The sequence below is a fragment of the Thalassophryne amazonica genome, chromosome 8 (assembly GCF_902500255.1).
Source record: "Thalassophryne amazonica chromosome 8, fThaAma1.1, whole genome shotgun sequence".
NCBI lineage: Eukaryota > Metazoa > Chordata > Actinopteri > Batrachoidiformes > Batrachoididae > Thalassophryne > Thalassophryne amazonica.
This window is the reverse complement of record NC_047110.1, coordinates 37,736,757-37,750,085: the sequence shown is the minus strand read 5'-3', so window position 1 is coordinate 37,750,085 and position 13,329 is coordinate 37,736,757. Positions and strand designations below refer to the sequence as shown.

Sequence of the window (13,329 nt, the reverse complement as noted above, 5' to 3'; positions counted from 1 at the left end):
GAGAAGGGCCTTTGTCAGGGAGGTGACCAAGAACCTGATGGTCACTCTGTCAGAGCTCCAGCATTCCTTTGGAAAGAGCAGAACCTTCCAGAAGGACAACCATCTCTGCAGCAATCCACCACTCAGGCCTGTATGTTCTCTTTGGCGTGAATGCCAGGCCTCATGTTTTGGAGGAAACCACGCAACATCCAAAGCAGTAGGAACTGAGAGACTAGTGAGGATTTAGGGAAAGATGAATGCAGCAATGTACAAAGACATCCTGGATGAAAACCTGCTCTTGACCTCAGATTGGACAGTTCACCCTTCAGCAGGACGATGAGCCTAAGCACACAGCCAAGATATCAAAGGAGTGGCTTCAGGACAACTCTATGAATGTCCTTGAGTGGCCAACCAGAGCCCAGACCTGAATCTGACTGAACATCTCTGGAGAGATCTGAAAATGGCTGTGTACCGACGCCCCCCATCCAAGCTGATGGAGCTTGAGAGGTGCTGCAAAGAGGAATGGGCAAAATTGCCCCCAACTAGTTGCGCCACGCTTGTGGCATCATATTCAAGAAGACTTAACCCCTTAACGCCTGAATTTATATAGCTTTATATAAAAAAAATTTTGTGTGTGTTTTTGCCTTCAAGTAGATGGTAAATAATGTTGAGATTATTAATTACACTTTTGCACAAAAAATAAATAGTAATTTTGGTATTTTGATAATAATTTATGTTATAATAATAATAATAATAATAATAATAATAATAATAATAATAATGGTATGTTGCAAATTTGCGACAACAGGCGTACTGGTCAATTTGGTATGTTGCATATTTAAGTCAAATATTGTAGCATATATGCGACAATAGGCGTTAAGGGGTTAAGGCTGTAATTGCTGCCAAAGGTGCATCAATAAAGTATTGAGCAAAGTTTGTGAATACTTATGTACATGTGATTTCTTAGTTTTTTTTTTTTATCTATATATCAAGTCAAGTGGCCTCTGTGTACGTGTGTGTGTGTGTGTCTATGGCTTTGCTCAGGGTAAAACAGTTTCCTTTTGGTATGCTTATGTATTTTGACTCAAGGATGAATGCTGCAAAAATGGAAAGTTGATAGGACTAATATTTTTGGAGAAATCAGGAATATTAGGTAACAACAGTGAATAGATGTTGACAATTAAATTCTGGACTCACACACCATTCCAGCACAGGGCAGGAAATCATCATCATCTATATATTACCTGTACCTGCGTGCATGAATGGAACTTTGATCACGGAGAAAAATTGAAAGTTGATAGGACAAATATTTTGGGAGAAAATAGGGATATTGGGTAACAGTGGACATTGATATCACCATTAATCAGTCCCTGGTAACCAGACAAGCTCTGAACAAAGGAAATATCTCAACTTTGCCCGTTGTAAAACATGTAAATGTGCCAAATGATAAATAAAATTCTTCAAAAATTCTTGCACTTTCAAGATCATTATAGAAACTTGCATAATTTATTGCCACCCTTGAAAAATGTCACCTACCTATTTTATAAAAACTACCCCATCTAGAGCCCATGGATCCCCATGGGCAGTGCACTAGTTTTTAATAAATTTGCAAAATTTTCAAAAACCTTTTTTCATGTTCTCATTATGGGGTGTTGTGAGTAGAAGTTTGAGGGGGGAAAATGAATTTACTCAATTTAGGAATAAGGCTGTAACATAACAAAATGTGGAAAAAGTGAAGCACTGTGAATACTTTCAGATGCACTGTAAGTCACTAGATATTAAAGTTTACAGTATTAAAAAAAAAAAAAAAAATCCCAGCTCTTGTTCCTGTTGCTTTAAATAGAAAGCAACACACTGCCTCTCCCTCCACAGAGATCTTCTTGTGGTTCTTCCGTAAGTCACAGAAGAATAAAACAAAGTGTTTGAGATCAAAATTTTTGCTCACCACAGAACAGTTTCTAGATGCTGAGATGAAGAAATATGAAAGTTTGAGGATCTTCAGCCTTATGGTGTGTAAAAGATTTTTTAAAAAACTGATTTTGTACGTGGTGTTCAAGAAGCTGGATGATGAGATTTGTTCGGAACAATTGGCCACTTTTCAGCAATCTTGTTATGTAATCACTTCTTTTTTGTTTTTTACATTAGATAAACATCCACTTTCCCAACATGCAGAGCAGTTTAACTTCGTATCTTCCACCACTAGAGGCCAGCAACGGGCAACTCAAGTTCTTGTCTTGATCACTGAACATGAAAGCTGCAACTGTCAGTCAATGGATGCGATCAAATTCTGTTTGAAGAAAGTGTTGATCACTTGCGTGTGGCACTAATCAAAGCTCATCAGTGTTATCACCTAATCTTGTCAGTCGGTTAACACTGTCAAGAAAAATAATCGTTTTAAAGGCACGAGCATGATGACATCATCAGGGAAACAATGAAGCCCATTGTTTCCAGCGGTGACGTCACCATGTCAACATGCCCTGCAAATCATCTTCCACTCACTTTTGTCTGCAAAAATCCAGTTTGTAGCTTGAAGTGATGCCAGATATCCCAAGACGCACAAAATGTGACACAGATGTGTCAAGATGTGATTTTACTTCTTTGTTTTTAAAGTCTACACTGTAAAAAAAAAAAAAAAAAAAAAAAAAAAATCTGTTAAATTAACGGTGAAATACAGTAAAATACTGATAATTAAAGGTTTGATAAAAGAGGTGATGTGTCTGTTTAAACTACATTTTGAGGGTAATTAAACATAAGGTGACTGGTTTGCAGAGATTTTCTGTTCTAAATAGACAATAAAATTACAACAGCTTCACACTATAAAATGTACATGTTTTATGTAAAAGCATTTACATATTCTCTGTAATTTTTACAAAATTATCCTGGTAACCACAGCTGCCAGAATTTTTCCATAAAAGCAAGGGCATTTTTACAATGTATTCATAGCATTCATTTTGGGTGGATTAGGGAATGCTACTGTTGCTTTGTACTTAGAAGGCCCCATGTTCAATTCTGACCCAGTTTTCTTTTCTGTTTGGAGTTGGAGTGAATTTCTTCCAGGTTCTCTTCCCACTTCCAAAGACACGCAACTTATGTGAATTGGAAACTCTGAAATTGACTGTTTCTCTGTGACAGAGTTCTGGCCTCTCCAGTGTGTTAGCTCCCTCTTGCCAAGTAATGTGACTGCATGCATTTCTCTATTACGAGGGAAGATTTGAGCCTGACCCACAAAAAGTAGGGCGTGGTTCTCCTTGTGTTGCATTCTGAGAAACCAACCTTTCTCCAGAATGTGTCAGGATGCAGAAGAAATGTGTATTTTAACAGTAAAAGGGAATGTATTCATGGTTATGCTGTTGGCCTGTCTACACTGCTTTATCAGGGTTCAGATTACCAACCAAAGCCTGTAGAGAAGACTGAGCGATCCAAAGAAACCATGTGGGATTTGGCTTTGACTGAAACTGGAAATGTATGCAGCAGAATTACACTAGTTAGAAAGTTGTGATCTAATTTTTATAAAACCTTCATGCCATTTTGTTACAAAGTGAAATACCCATGAGCTGGAATCCATGTCCAAATGTGACCAAAAAAAAAAAAAAATTAGGCGGCAGACACAAAACACATGTACTACAGCTCAGGATCATTGCTAGTTATAAAGTGTTATATGTGCTTTGCATCTCAATAAATAACTATTTCATATATCTTAAAAATTTGAGGGTTTGCATGTTGTATGTTTATGTTGCAGCTTTTTAGTTTAAGATGCATGAAAATAAAGAAATGTGTACTTTAAAGCTTTATCACAGGTTGCGTTGCATGTCTGTGCAGTGTGAGCATATCCATCTAATGTATTTTCTTCTCTAAACCTCTAGAACTGTATGAGGTGAGTCTGCTGCAACAACAAGACAAACTAGAAGATACTCAGAAAGTACATACCTCAGCCAAGGCCACATATTTCTGAATGCAGAAAACTTCTCGATCCTGGATCCAAAATATGTTCTTGATCAAATTCAAAAATAAAATTCATTTTCTAGGACATTATCTGTTCACCATATTTAATCAACAACTTTTTAAGTTAAATGTTGCTATGTGCCAAACATTCTTCTGAATCTCAGTTCCAGAATGTAGTCTGGTTCATCTCCAAAATTGAAACACATACTTCTCAGGACATTATCGATTTACTTACCAAATTTCATTGAAATATGTTCATCTTTTCCAGTTATCCTGTTAAAAGTCAAACAAACAAAGAAACACACACTGGTGAAGACATTATCAATATTGTTGTTGTCATTAATAAGAATAATAATAATAAACATTATAGAAATGTTAAAGTAACAATAACAAACTAACATTTTTTTTCTTTTGCATTTCAAACTCATGACCCCTGAGATTTATTGACACCCCTGAAGGGCCCAACCCCTGTGTTGGGAAACACGCACGCTGGACTAGACTTCCTCAACTTTTTCTTAATTAGTTAAGATTTTGGGCTGATAACTCAGTTTGCTTGTTTCCAGAACAGAAGGTTCCTGGTCCAAGAACACCCCTGTGCATAGGGTCTTTCAGGGTCCCATCATCCCCTGAGTGCTTGGAGTGGTTCTGGTTCAACTCGCCACTAAATAACAAAAATGGTGTCACAGCTCATCACGCATAAGGAAAAGAAATGCAAACCAGCGTGACATGTAGACACCAAAAGCATTAAAAGGTAATTTAATGTATTTATTTATGTATTCATTTTTTTTTCAAATCCCAGGATGAATATTCACATTCCAGAAGGTCCTTAATTTCACAATAACTGCAAGGAAACAACAAATCTCCATGCAACACCATGTTAGTGTGCACAAAGGATTGTGAGACCCTGAAGGTGTCTATTCTTCAGGCAATGTGGAGTTGCTTCAGGAAGGGCATCCAGAGTAAAACTTTTGAAAAATTAACATGCAGATCCATATCAGATTTGTTGTGGCGACAACAAGTGAAAGGGAGAAGCCAAAAAACATTTAGTGAGGTGACATAGCAAAACAATTTTCATTTTGTGATAAAAGCATGGAATTTGGCACACATTTTCTAAATTCACTAATGTTTATTTTCAGATATGAAGCCATCCTGAAGCTGACCTCTAATGAGCTACAGGGGTCAATCAAGAATTGCACAGGGGTCAAAATTTAAAAACCCTCCAATCATTTTGAAAACTACACCACATTATTTGTCTGATCATAATGATTCCAAAAATGTATATTTTGGACTATCTATGACTGAATGTTTTGGAGTTATGGGGTAAAAACAGAAAAAATGGAGACAACGATCAGTTTCAGTTTGTACAGGGGTCAAAAGTTAAAGTTGCTCCAATTTTGGTAAAAAGTGAATTACATTAATTACAAAGAAATACAAACAATATGGCACTTTATGGTAAATCTGCATGGAGTAGACAGTTCTCAAAAACTGAGTGACTGTGCAAGAAGGAGAAGAGTGAGGAAAGCCACCCAGACAACCCAGAAGTTATGGGCTTATGTGGCTGTGATTAGAGAAATTGTGCACAGTGCAAGCTTTGCATTTTGTATCACAACTCTTAGCTTCATAGTGGAGTAGAGCAGAGAAGGATTTTCTTTCACCAAAACAGATCAAATCCAGGCTTGCATCTCAGATGTACCTTCTGGCAATTTGTAGCTAAACTTTCAGGTCTTCTTTTTAAGAAAATCCTCCTCTATACCACTTCATCATGAAGATGGATAACTGGTGACACAAAATTGCACTGTGCATAATTTCTCCAATCACAGCCATGTAAGCCTATAACTTCTTCTGGGTTGTCTGGGTGTCTTGGTGGCTTTCCTCACTCTTCTACTTCTTGCACAGTCACTCAGTTTTTGAGAACTGTCTACTCCATGCAGATTTTTGCCTATAAGAGGAACAGAGGTACCGATGATGCCGGATTGATCTTGCTGGACATGATCTCAAAGCAGCTTTCACTTGCTAAAGCATACGCTCGAGTTTTGTTTGTAGACTTCAGTGCAGCTTTTAATTCTATGAAATTACATATTCTTCTGAAAAGGCTGGCTGATTTAAATGTTGAAAAGGGCCTGATGCTCTGGATCAGAGACTTTCTGTCTTGTCGCCCTCAAAGAGTTTGTGCTAACAACATTCTGTCAGGAGAGCTCATCATAAGCACTGGCTGCCCACAGGGTAGCGTTCTTTCACCTCTGCTCTTCTCTCTTTTTACAAACGAATTTGCAGTTAATGTCACAAACTTTAAACTGATTAAATATGCAGATGACATGGCCCTAGTCGGCCTGCTACAGAAGTGTGAGTCCTCTGGTGAAGCCTCCTATCTCGCTCACATTAAGGCTCTTGAAGCTTGGTGTCTCGACAGCCAGCTGGAAATCAATGTGTCTAAGACAGAGGAGCTTGTTTTTCACACAAAGCAAGAACTGACCGTGCAGCCAGTTTCACTCGATGGCCAGCTTCTTGAAACGGTTGAAACTTTTAAATATCTTGGTACAGTTCTTGATAGTCACTTGAGCTTCTTTGAAAACACTGATTTTATCTTTAAGAAATGTTCACAGCGACTCAGTCTTCTCAGAAGATTGAGTTGTCTTGGTGTTAATCCGCAGAGTTTAGAGCTTGTGTATTCTGCACATATTGAGAGTATTTTAACATTTCATCTTTGTGTTTGGTTTGGTCACTTGAGTTGTAAATGTAAGGACAAATTAAATAGAATTGTAAAAATGGTGGGGAAAACTGTGGGAAAACCCCAGAAGACTCTGGCCCACATTTACACTGACAGGATGAGGAGGAAAGCTGAGAGAGTCCTGGCAGACAGCTCTCATCCTCTGTCCTGTCAGTTTGAGCTCTTGAAGTCTGGGAGGCGCTACAGAGCTCCTCTGGCCAAAGGTTCTTTCAAAAAATCTTTTATACCAAATGCCGTCACCATAATGAACTCAAAAAAGTGACCACTCCACAAATTAAACCTGAACTGCTTTACTTCTGTTTTATTTGATTTTATTAGATCTTACTGTACGTTTTATTTATCTTACTAGGTCTTATTCTATTTCTTCTTTTACTTCCATGTATTTTATGTATCTTATTTTTGTTTTATTCGTGTGTTTGTATGAATGTTTTATGACTGTTTTTTTTTTTTTGTCTTTTTTGTGCCGGTGAGCCAAAGACAATTTTCCACATCGGTGGTCAATAAAGAATTATTCTATTCTATTCTATTACCATAGAGTGCCATACTGTTTGTATTTCTTTGTAATTAATGTAAATAAAGTCCGAAACATATTCAATGGCAGCTTTACCATCAGAGATCCTCGTCCACAACTACCACAAAAGACTCCAAGCTGTCAGTGATGTTGAAGGGGCAATACAGAGTATTAAGAACAGGGCTATGTAAACTTTGGATCAGGGTCATTTGGGTAGTGTGTGTCTGTGTGTGTGTGCGTATATGTGTATGTGTATATATATAATAGAGAGAGAGCATTGTCTCTTCACATTAGTAAAATAGTTGACTTTACTGCCACTATCTGCTTCGCAATCATATAGTATTATTGTGTGTATATATGTGTAACGTGTTTACAGTGTTTGCAAAATACCTGTCTACAGTTTAGGCTATATCAAAATATTCTGTTGCTGTTAATCCCACTATGAATATTAGAATGGGACAAACCATTTGTCCTGTATCATAGCTACATGTGTGACGTTTGCAGAAAAAAAGGTGTGAAAATCAGTTTAGTATTCAGAGTTATGATGGATTAAATGTGCTAAGACTTCATAGTGCTGTCAAACAGCACTGAGTGGAGCAGGTCGAATGACTGGTCTAAGATGGCGGCCATACGGCACGCCGGCGCCAACAGGCAGAGTAGCGGTCAATGTGGCGTCTACTCTTAATAATGTCAATGGCTGCTTTAGCCTGCACCTCCACAATAAATGCAATAATTATTTCATTTGTTTTTAAATAATACTGGTGACGTCAATTAAAAGAGAAGCCTGAAAAGAAAGCTTAAAACAAGGAAATAATGTTTAATCAATCATGATAATAACATGCACTGATGATCTTTAGTGGGACACGAGTTATCACACAACTACTGATGAGATTAGCTTGATTATATCAACATGGTAACAGTAAGTGGGGAAAAAAAGTGTTTTCTGGACACACACATAGACAGATATCTCTCTCTATCTATCTATCTATCTATATATATATCTATATATATATATATTTTAAAGGTGGTTTAGTGGTTAGCACTGTTGCCTCACAGTAAGTAGGCTGAGGGATCGATTCCCACCCCTTCCTGTGTGGAGTTTCCGTGGGTTCTCTCCAGGTGCTCCGGCTTCCTCCCACATCCAAAGATATGCAGGTTGGAAACTTTAAATTTTGCATGTGACTGTTTGTTTTTTATTTTTGGCTCTGCCACAGACTGGCATCCTGTCCAAGGTGTACCCCCACCTCACGCCCTGTGACTGCTTGGATAGGCTCCAGCCCCCCAACCCTCAATTGGCGTTGTTGAAGATGAGTGAGTGAATATAATATAGTATAATTTTTTACAGTTTTTCTCAATTGCTAAAACACCTTATTGTCTGAACCAAATGCTCAGTTACCTGAACCCACTGACTGAATCCGTCACTCTTTTGGCAAAACCATACGCACTTTTCACCTGTTTAGACACAACTTGCCAACACATTTTCATTGTGATGCACTTGTGTTGCATAATGATGAGCACAGATGGCAAAAGTCAAACACAGTTAAAGCACTGGTGTCACCGGGTGAACACAACTCAAAATCGATCACACTTGTGGCCAGTGATGTGAGGGAACATATACGAGGTCTGTCCGTAAAGTATAGGTCCTTTTTATTTTTTTCAAAAACTATATGGATTTCATTCATATGTTTTTACGTCAGACATGCTTGAACCCTCGTGCGCATGCGTGAGTTTTTCCACGCCTGTCGGTGACGTCATTCGCCTGTGAGCACTCCTTGTGGGAGGAGTCGTCCAGCCCCTCGTCGGAATTCCTTTGTCTGAGAAGTTGCTGAGAGACTGGCGCTTTGTTTGATCAAAATTTTTTCTAAACCTGTGAGACACATCAAAGTGGACATGGTTCGAAAAATTAAGCTGGTTTTCAGTGAAAATTTTAACAGCTGATGAGAGATTTTGAGGTGATTCTGTCGCTTTAAGGACTTTTCACGGTGCGAGACGTCGCGCAGCGCTCTCAGGCGGCGTCGTCAGCCTGTTTCAAGCTTAAAACCTCCACATTTCAGGCTCTGTTGATCCAGGACGTCGTGAGAGAACAGAGAAGTTTCAGAAGAAGTCGGTTTCAGCATTTTATCCGGATATTCCACTGTTAAAGGAGATTTTTTTAATGAAAGACGTGCGGACGGATTGCAGCGTCGGCTCGCAGCCGCCGCAACGCACCGTCACAGGAAAAACACCTCTGTTGGAAGCCTTGAGGACAAGTTGGAACATCTCCAGCTGATAAACAATTTCTCATATACTCACTCCACTGAAAGCCATCAAAAGCCAACTGGATTTTAACAAATGGTTATCAACACGGAGGTGTTTTTCCTGTGCCGCCGCACCGCATCGGCTGCGTCCTGTCTGCACGTCTTTCATTAAAAAAATCTCCTTTAACAGTGGAATATCCGGATAAAATGCTGAAACCGACTTCTTCTGAAACGTCTCTGTTCTCTCACGACGTCCTGGATCAATAGAGCCTGAAATGTGGAGGTTTTCAGCTTGAAACAGGCTGATGATGGTGCCTGAGAGCGCTGCACAACGTCTTGCACCGTGAAAAGTCCTTAAAGCGACAGAATCACCTCAAAATCTCTCATCAGCTGTTAAAATTTTCACTGAAAACCAGCTTAATTTTTTGAACCATGTCCACTTCGATGTGTCTCACAGGTTTAGAAAAAATTTTGATCAAACAAAACGCCAGTCTCTCAGCAACTTCTCAGACAAAGGAATTCCAACGAGGGGCTGGACGACTCCTCCCACAAGGAGTGCTCACAGGCGAATGACGTCACCGACAGGCGTGGAAAAACTCATGCATGCGCACGAGGGTTCAAGCATGTCTGACGTAAAAACATATGAATGAAATCCATATAGTTTTTGAAAAAAATAAAAAGGACCTATACTTTACGGACAGACCTCGTATAAGCCAGTTCAGAGAGCACTGGTTTGTGAGGCACTACAATGGATAGAAATCTGAGAGGAGGAGTTTGAGAAGTGGTTGAGGTGGTCAACGAAGACAAAAAACAGTAATATCTGATGAAATCAGAGCTTCTGTGGTTGACCATGTTCTGGTCCACAGTATGAGCATGAGGGAGGCCGGACAAAGTGTCCAACCAAACATCATGATTTCTGTTAGTTTTTGTACTGTACAAGTGCTACGTGTAAATGCACAGGATTTCTATTATTTGTACTTTTTTTACATGTACAAGTGCTAAATTCACAGTTTTTTTTGTTTTGCAACATGCATTTAGCCTACAGCAAACAGTAAACATTTCTTTCTCCAGCTTCATGTCCTGAACACTGTATTTTCTAATTTTCTATAGTGTTTTGCGACTGCTCAGTTGTGCTTTTAATTTTGATTGACTCTGAGCACAATTTGACATGTTTTGAGCACAGACTGAACTGTTTTGAGTTGAAAATTTGGTTTTGTAAGAAGAGTCTGGGGTTTTGTGAATGTAGCTTGAAAATTGGGTTTTGTGCTCGCAGCTTAGAGAGCAGCTTTTGAGGAGTGTGTCTTAGCAATTGATAAAAACTGTAATAATCAGACCATATTCTGTTTTAAGATACAAAGGGAGGACAAAAGGCGCTTGTCAGACATAAATAGATGCACAGCAACTAAAAGCTGTTGCGCACTGATTGAAAATTAAAACAGTTTCAGGCTGACATGGGCAAAATGTGTCTGGCCTTATCTGGGGGGGAGAGAGAGAGGGGAGGTAGAGAGGGGAGGGAGAGGGAGAGAGAGAAAACGCTGCACTCTGCTGGCGCACGGCCAACTGAACCCAGGAGGCCGATGGGTAATCAGAGTGGGTGTTGCGCGTGTGTGTACGCACGCGCGCTTGAATGAGGTGGGGGTTGGGGGAGTTGGATAGAATGGACCAATGAGAAAGTGAACCAAGCCGAGTGTCGCCTTATATACCGTGCGCGTACTGCGCGACCGAGGTACATTTAAATCGGAGCGTGCGGACGCGGCGAGAGACGCAGAACACGCCTCACATTTTATGTCCTGCGCGGGTTTTTTATTTGTTTGTTTATTTTGGGAGACATCTGGAAATGTCTAACGTGCAGTTATCGAGCAGCGCGCTGGACAGACTGGTGGCCAGAAGAACCTTTCCACTCCACCGGCGCACCAGCGTGTGCCGTAACCTCTTCGGACCGGTGGATCACGACGAGCTGGATCAGGACATGAAAGACCAGCTGTGGGAGATTTCCGAGCGGGATGAACAGAGGTGGAATTTTAACTTCAAGGCCAACACGCCTCTGGATGGGAATTACGATTGGGAAGAGGTCCCCGCGGATAAAACCCCGGTGTTCTACCAGGACTCTGTGCAGGTCGGCAGGACACGGGTGACGATTACGCCCGTCAGACAGACGCCCTCCACGGACTCTGCGCTCCTGGAGCCCCCTTGTCTGGATGTAGTAGAGCGCTTGGCCGCGCCTGGGAGCAGCAGCGCGCCCTGCCCAGCAGAAACCAACCAAGAGAACCGCACGGACAAGCTGAACTCAGGGAAGCAAAATCGCCGACCGTGCGCCAGACGGAAGAGGACAACCGCGGCTGACAACACCCAGATCACAGGTAAGCCACTTTAATTAATGTACAGTACACGTGAGTCACATCTGCTGACTTTATCCGAACGATTTCGCAGCCATTCTCTCATCTTCGTGCGTAATTTCATGTGACTTAACCGCGTTTCTTCTTTCCTGCAGACTTTTTCGTCAAACGAAAGAGGGTCGCTGAGAAATCCAAGGATTTGATCGCTTGTCATCGCTCCAAATCTCCAAAATCGGCGGAGCAAACTCAGCGAAGGAGGATCCGCTGAAGGTATGAAAAGTAATCGTGTTTTTCGCTTATCTGAATGCGTCATAAAGACCCAGGGCGCTTTGTTGTCATTCCGGTGTAAAAATATTGAAAGCAGTTTTAGGTTGTTTCCTGTAGTGTTTGGGTTCCTGCGTCTTTACGCACGCTTTTAGCTTCGTCTTTAAAGCAGAACCAAGGAGGGTAGGGAGGCGCGGCACGGTGGAGAAATCGCAGTAGTAGTGAGTAGTGGTTGTAGTAATACAATGACTCGCGGGGGAGGGGAATGTGCGTCACGATGTGGCGGGAAAAGGTTTGCGTAAAGGGTGCCGCCTGCTGCTGAGGTCTCCTGTTTCATCAGAGAGTTGAGAGCGGCGTCTTTTTCTCCGGAATGACTGTGGCTGTTCTTCTGCAAACCATCTGATCGTTCTCTCTTCTTCCCTCAGGTGATTTTTGCACTACGTTACTGCGCCTTTTGAGCGTCTTTTTCCGTCCGCCACTTGACCCCGGAGAGGAGGAGAGAAAGCAGGGGGACTGCGGACGGAAACCCATTACTGCTTCAGCTCGGTGCGCCGCAGCGGAGCGCAGCCCGAACACCGGACCAGACTCTCAGGACTGATCGGTCAGGGATCAAGGGGAGGGTGGGGGTGCTTTTTTGGAGCCGGGAGGGGGGTGGAGGGGTCGTCTATCCAGTACAAATGTAGCATTCATTGTTGCTTTTGCATGCAGCCACTTGACAGTGTTAAATGTTTTAACATCTGTGCAATCCTAAATTACTTTAATATTGTCTACACTGGCCAAAAGTGTACATACAGCTTTATATAGTCATAAGTGTAAATTATAAAATTTCAATTTTAAATCCTGGTTTGTTTAAATGTGTATATATTTTAAGGCTATTTTAACTTATAATTTATTTATGTTTCGTTGTTGAAATGCCTTGTTGGTTCATCACAGAGGCATATTTTTATTTTATGTTGTTTACTTTTTTCTTTTTTGTTGACATTTTTTGCTATTTTTGTTTGGTAATTTCCCCCCCCCCCCCCCTTGCAGTAGCTTCTCGTAGCCCACATGGACGATAGGTGTCTTTGTGTTTCTGAGCCGTTTTTCTATTCAAGTGTCCTCATTGTGTCTTGCAAAGGATAAGAATAAAATGTTTCACTTTGATTAAAATCAGCATTGATTTCATGTATTATTGTTATTATCATCATCGTCATCATTATTATTATTATTTCACTTTTACGCATGCAACTTTTTTGCCTTTGGTGCTGTAAAAGGTTTAGTAAATAGATTTTTGTTGTTGTTGTTCCTCACAACACAATTTTGCCTTAAAGAATTTTTTAAATCAGCAACTAT

The 13,329-nt window shown here is 40.5% G+C and overlaps 1 protein-coding gene across 1 annotated transcript; it reads left to right on the top strand.

Moving 5' to 3' along the window:
* Positions 1-11,097: 11,097 nt before the first annotated feature.
* cdkn1cb (cyclin-dependent kinase inhibitor 1Cb) lies at positions 11,098-12,604 on the top strand. Its single transcript, XM_034175589.1, has 3 exons — positions 11,098-11,757; positions 11,889-12,003; positions 12,423-12,604. Exons 1-2 carry the CDS (start codon positions 11,235-11,237, stop codon positions 11,999-12,001), a joined length of 636 nt encoding a protein of 211 aa, XP_034031480.1. The 5' UTR covers positions 11,098-11,234; the 3' UTR covers positions 12,002-12,003; positions 12,423-12,604.
* The last annotated feature ends 725 nt before the right edge of the window (positions 12,605-13,329 follow it).